Source organism: Lolium perenne, chromosome 7 (assembly GCF_019359855.2).
Source record: "Lolium perenne isolate Kyuss_39 chromosome 7, Kyuss_2.0, whole genome shotgun sequence".
Lineage (NCBI taxonomy): Eukaryota > Viridiplantae > Streptophyta > Magnoliopsida > Poales > Poaceae > Lolium > Lolium perenne.
The window spans coordinates 61680681-61686680 of NC_067250.2; the positions used below are offsets into that span (position 1 = coordinate 61680681).

At 52.1% G+C, this 6000-nt stretch overlaps 1 protein-coding gene across 1 annotated transcript; it reads right to left on the reverse strand.

Moving 5' to 3' along the window:
* Positions 1 to 722: 722 nt before the first annotated feature.
* On the reverse strand, positions 723 to 1511 carry LOC127317317 (basic blue protein). Its single transcript, XM_051347860.2, has 2 exons — positions 1241 to 1511; positions 723 to 1155 (listed from the first exon to the last, which is right to left on the reverse strand). The coding sequence occupies exons 1-2, from the start codon at positions 1425 to 1427 to the stop codon at positions 947 to 949; spliced, it is 396 nt and encodes a 131-aa protein (XP_051203820.1). The 5' UTR covers positions 1428 to 1511; the 3' UTR covers positions 723 to 946.
* Between the last annotated feature and the right edge of the window lie 4489 nt (positions 1512 to 6000).

Here is a 6000-nt window from a genome sequence, read left to right on the forward strand (position 1 = left end):
ACCTGGTCTCCATGTTGCAGGTGCTATTTTCTGCTCCTTTCAGTTCCCATCTGAAAGTTTTTCTCTTGTGGAGAAATTGAATGTTCAGATATTTGAAGGGCCAAGGTGACTGCTCTTAATAATTGGCGAGTGAAGTTGAGAACTTGAGATGCGATTTGGCTTTCCAAGTCATTACATCCATCTCAAGGTTTTTGCTGCTAGGTGTGCATACTGCACATTTCACTGCCATATCACGAGTAGGCTTGTGCGGCTGGTGCGCCTCCATTTGGGCACCATTACATCCATCTCTAATGCAATAATAAAGCAAACAACTCTCAGCAGCAGTGGCATGTCCAACAAAGGCAAGCATCCAAACAAGCCGGCCATCCTGCATCAGTATCGCCCTAGCCAGGCGTAAGCCAAGCATGCAATACACCGCGCGTTTTGTATGCTGACTTGGTTTAATGTGTATGTTTCTGAGTTGAAACAAACTTATGTGTCGCTCCTATACTAGAGATGAACTGAGGTGTAGAGATCCGAGAGATGAAAAAATGTTTAACATTGCTGAGTGCTTTGTGCGTTAATACATTGAACCCTCTTGTCGTCATGTGGCGGTGTTCTGATGTACTTGTGAATTGTGAGATTTTGTTAAGATAAAAACTGGTGATCTGATCCGGTTCAGACTGATTGGATACAGGCAACTCAACGTACAAGCACATGGCATGCGTCGTGAGTACTGGTACTGGTATGAGAGTTGAGAGAAGCCATTCGATCCATATATAATTCAGTAAACACAGCGCATAATTATTAACTAACTTCATATTACCGTACGTCGAGGAAACGTCAAAGTTTGCTCGATCATGACACACGGTTTGTATCATTGTATGCGCGAGTGGCACTTAAGTTACTCAAACTGACGAGTGACAGGTCGATGGAGATGCCAGATTAAGTTGGGTCTCTACACACACTAGAGGGCGTTGACGTGGAGCTTCATGTTGTTCTGGCAGTGCCCCGGCTGGCCGCAGATGAAGTAGTTGTTGCCCCTGCGCAGGGTGACGGCATCGTTCCCCGTGCGCAGCACCCAGCTATGGTCGCTGTGCTTGGGCAGCTGGCAGCGCTGGTACCCCTTGCCGCCCACCACCGACACGTCGTGGTGCTCCTTGTCGTACTTGAACACTGCCGATGATGTGGTAGCAGTGAGCAACAATGGCGGTACACCGACGATGCGGGCGCGTGATGGACTGTAATTACATATACATACCGAGCACGTCGCCGGCGTAGAAGGTCTTGCCGTTGAGCCACGAGGCCTCGAGGTTCTTGGTCCACCCGGCGTCATCGCCCACAATGTAGGTTGTCTTGGCGGTGGCGGTGTTGGTGAGCTGGGACAGGAGCGCGACGAGGAGGGCGCCGGCGACGAGAGCTGCACTGCCTCTTCCCTGAGCCGCCATTGCAACCTCCAATTCTATCTGAGCCGACCTGAATCGAAGACTAGGGCCGCACGCGAAGGGAGTGGTATATACTTGCAAGGAGGGTGAGTACACGGCCTGCTTGTCAGCTCCATCCCGTGGCCTTTATAACACGCCTGGAGCCGATTGCGTGTGCCGAATTCCACGACACTTTGGACGCACGTACACTCCTTCCAGCAGCCAAGCGTGCCCTGTTTTCCTCGTTCACCTCACATCTTCACGGTTCCTAGTGCGTGCTTGGTTGCCCACTTGCCCGAGTCTGTCAAACTTCAGGCCAGCAGCATGCATGATCTCGTCTGTGTTTTGTCACAAACACTGACCGTCCGCGCGACCCGATCCCTGATCTCCGCTGATCGCAACGAACCAGCTCACATACTCCATCTGCTCCTCAAATAAATAAATGTTTTAGTACGTATTGCCCTTTCTCGCGACCAACTTCACTGGAAAAAGTAGCAACATTTATGGAAATACAATTTTGATCCCAGGTGCATTTATATGCTCCCTTTACACACAAAAATGAATTCCAAAATATTTAAAAATTCAGTCCATATATCTCCATATTCTATGTGGTCGCTTACAGTTTCATTGTAAAATGTATTATTTTGTGGCCTGTGCAAAAAAGACAAATAAATACCTCGCAAAAAGCCTTATTTTACCATCGATTTTTTTTTTGTATAAGCCTCAAAACACTTCACTTTTTTCTTGAAACGACTTCATGAACACGTATCATGTTGCGACCTATCCGCAAAATTTTGTTATTTTTTTGATATTTTTAAATATGTTTAAATTGTATTTTAAATAAAGGGAGCGTATGCACCCAAGAGCAAAAGCACCATGTCCCAACATTTATAACATCAAATATCTACTAAAAAAAGTAGTACTACCTCCATTTCAATAAATAAGACTCACACGCTTTTTAAAGACGAACTGACTGAAAAAATTGAGCACCAAAATCTTGATTGTATTGTACATAATCAATATCGTCGGATTCATACTGAGAAGAACTTTCCAATGATGCTAATTTTGTTCCAACAATCTTCATAAATTTCGAGTAATTTTTAGTTAAAAAACACGGAAAACAAGAGCGCCTTGTTTATTGATATGGAGGGAGTATGTACTCCAACAGTCCAACGTAATTTGATACTAACGCATTAATTTATATCATAATTATTGTTAATTTTTTAGAATAATTTGACTTAGTTAATTTGTCTTGAAATGTAGTTTTATATTATTACTGATTACATGCCCATCCTTCCAGGATGATTTGTCTTGAAATATACTTCTAGGATGCAGCAAGTTTTTCGTTTGGCTGGTGTTCCGAAACAGGTGCTATATGAGGATATGCTTTAGCGACGCGGCTTTGCCGCGGATGGCAGCTTGCCCCCTTTGCGACCAGGAGCAGCAGACGCTCCAGCACCTTCTGCTTGGATGCGTAGTAGCTCGTGAGGTCTGGGCTTGGGCATTGTCGCGGTGGGACAAGCTTGAGTGGATGCCCGACGCTAACCCTGAGATTGTGCATTGGTGGACCTCGCTCCTTTGTCCCAGAGCAGTGCGGAGGGACATGTGGAAAGCGATCATCTTGGTCTTCTAGTGTATCTGGAGGCATCGAAACGACGTAGTGTTCAATGACGCCACCCCGGCGGCAGCGGCCATAAGATGTAGGATCAGGGAGGAGTTCCAGAGGTGGCGTGTAACTAGGTTTTTCCGCTCGGAGTCCTTTGGATTCCCTGAGCCTCTTCCTTTTTCGCGGCGGGATGGAAATTAGGCTTTCATGTTGAAGGGGAGCTGCCACCCCATGTTGGCAGCTATACTTGTGGCTCGGGCTTTCTTGCCCCTTCTTCAATGTGATTAGTACATGTATTCTCGAAAAAAATATTACTATATAAGAATTTGATGTCAAGCGCATCCCCGTCCCTCTCGACTCGGTCTGTGTCCGCCCTTCGTCGCTCCAGTGCCAGCTGAACGTGGTCGAAGCCCTTGCTTGTGCGACCTCTAGTCATTTCCACGGGCCTTGGCTGCTGATCTAGCCCTCAGTGATTCACATGGTGAGGAACCGACATCGACAGTCCACCACCCCTACGCCGGCAAGTGGCCAATCTTGTTGTATCCATCCAGGCGCACGGCGGGCGGCTAAGAGCATCCCCACTCGTTTGGGCTCCCCACGTTCAAATCCGGCGAAATTTTCGTCCGGATTGGAGGAAGATTTGGCGTGGGGAGGCCCATTTTCCCAGCCGCGAGCCCAAGATGGATGCAACGTAATACGACGAATTCAGACAAAATAGGCGAATTCGTTCAAACATAAGCGAAATTTAATGATATTTAACATATAGAGGCGAGTTCGTACATAAATAGGCCGAATTCGTACATATATTTGAATTCGGCGATTGGCAAACTAATACTAAAACTAAAAGCGGCCTCCTACATGCCGAAATGGCGGTAGAAGGTCGTGTAGTCGCCGCCGTCGTCGTCGTCGCTGGAGCCGGCGTCGTCCTGGGGCGGCGGCGCCTCGTACCAGCGGCTCGTGCCCTGGCCAGCGTCGCCGGCGCGTGGAGGCGACGGCCGGTAGATGTCGTCGTCGCTGCTCTCCTCGAGCTTGATCACCTCCCTGGGCGCGGCGTTCCGCGAGGACGACGGTGCGGCGGCGCGGGCGGCGAGTTGTCGCGCGGCGGCCAGATCCAACATCCGCCGCTGCTGCTCCGCCTCCTGGCGCTCCCGATCGCGCACAGACCACTCCAGCGCGGCGTCGATGGGGAGGCTGTTGTCGGCGGGCACCAGGTCCTTCAGCGACCTGGCGATCGCCTCTGCCACCGCGGCGTCCTCCGCGCGCTTCGCCTCCTCCTCGGCGAGCTGGTTGGCGGCGGCCGCGGCGGCCTCATTCTTCGCCGTCTTCCTCTTCCGCCCGCGTTGCGGCGAGGAGGGCTGGTCGCGGATGACGAGCGCGCCACTGCTGCGCCCTCTGGTCGGCGGTGGAGACGCCGGCTCCTTCTTCACGGTGGCCGGAGACGGCCACTCCTTCTTGACGGTGGCCGGCGTCGACCCGCCGGACCTAGACGCCGATCTCGAGCCCGACGACGAAGAGGACGGCGCCATCCTCCTCGGTATCCAGGAACTACCGTGCCGGCGCGACACGGTAGCCGCCACCGGCGGCGGCATCCCCAGGACAGGGGAGTTCCCGTCCTCGATGTGCGCGAGCACATTCTCGAGGGTGCGGTTGGGCGCGCTCCACCATCGGCGGCGGCCGGCGGCGTTGTTCCTTGCCGGAGGAGGAGGAGGGCCGTCGTAAGCGGCGAGTTCGCGTTCGTACCTTCGCCGGAAGAACGCGATCCACACTTCGTGGTTGTCGGGGAAGAAGCGCGGATCCGCGCGCTGCTCGTCACTGAGAGTGACGCGCACCTCCTCGATCGCCGCTTCGAGGCGGGATCGGCACGCCGCCTGCGCTCAGCCTCCAGCCTCCCGGCGCGCGGAAGTCCGGCGGCGCAGGGTAGCCCGCCGCGTGCAGGAGTCGCCCCTCCCATTGGTGGAGAGAGCGGCGGCCGAAGCCGTTGTTGGCCGCACCGTCGTTCGCCATTGCTGGTTCCTTCGAGTTCGGGGATGATTTGGGGGAAGACGAGCGAGGAGGTGAATGCGGGGCAGCCGGGGTAGTTCGGCGATAAATAGCGGTAGGCGCGCATGAAACCGAGGCGATGGCATTAACTCGCCGCGTGGAAGCTACGCGTCCGGCGAATGCTGACCGGCGGCAGGCTTTTACAGCGCGCGGAAGACGATGCGATGAGGACGACGATCGGTGTCTCTCGCCGACAAGTTGGGGCCACCAGACGCGCGGGAACGTTTCACGCACTTTCGTTTCGTCCGGAGTCCCCGAGCGCTCCCCGGGGGGCCGGGGATGGCGTGGGCTCGCCGGATGGATGAAGGGCCAAATCCGGACGAAAACGAGGAACCGGGGGCGCGACTGGGCCGAATTACGCCGTCCGGATGGAAAAACGCTCGCCGGGGGCCTCGACGGGGGCACGAGTGGAGATGCTCTAAGAGTCAATGTGCGTAACACAGATAAATCCTTGCTATGGTTTTTTACCAGAGCCGACCATGACATCATTTGAATGGCGTTGTTTAACGTTATTGAGGGTGTGGTTTCAGAGATGCACCTCCTATGAGCTTCCTGCTTCGATTCCGAGCAAAAGCTCCAGGACAATGGTGCCCACATGTGCCATTTTCCTTGTTGAAGGTGTCTAAAGAGAACTTAGTGTTGCTTGTTGATACCCCCAAGTGTACAACATAGTTGTAATATCTCTCCACGTGGAAGTATATGGACATCAAACCGTAGGAGAAAGAAATTAAAGCTATTTATTCTCTCCAACTAAATTGTCACAACTCTAGTTATCTACGCACTAACCAAAATAAATAGAAGAAAGTGTTTGGTTACTTCAAAGTAAAATGCTAAAAAAAAACTGTAAATAAGCTTAAAATTGCCCGATCCTGCAGAATGCAAGAGGAAGAGCCCACAATTTACGCTTATGGAAACAATGCAATATAAGCAACACAAGCATGCAAAGAATTT

Coding starts and splice junctions, on each gene's coding strand:
- LOC127317317 (XM_051347860.2), bottom strand. CDS start 1,427: ATGGCGGCTCAGGGAAGAGGCAGTGCAGCTCTCGTCGCCGGCGCCCTC. Junction 1,156..1,240: donor CTACGCCGGCGACGTGCTCG/GTATGTATATGT, acceptor CATCATCGGCAG/TGTTCAAGTACGACAAGGAG.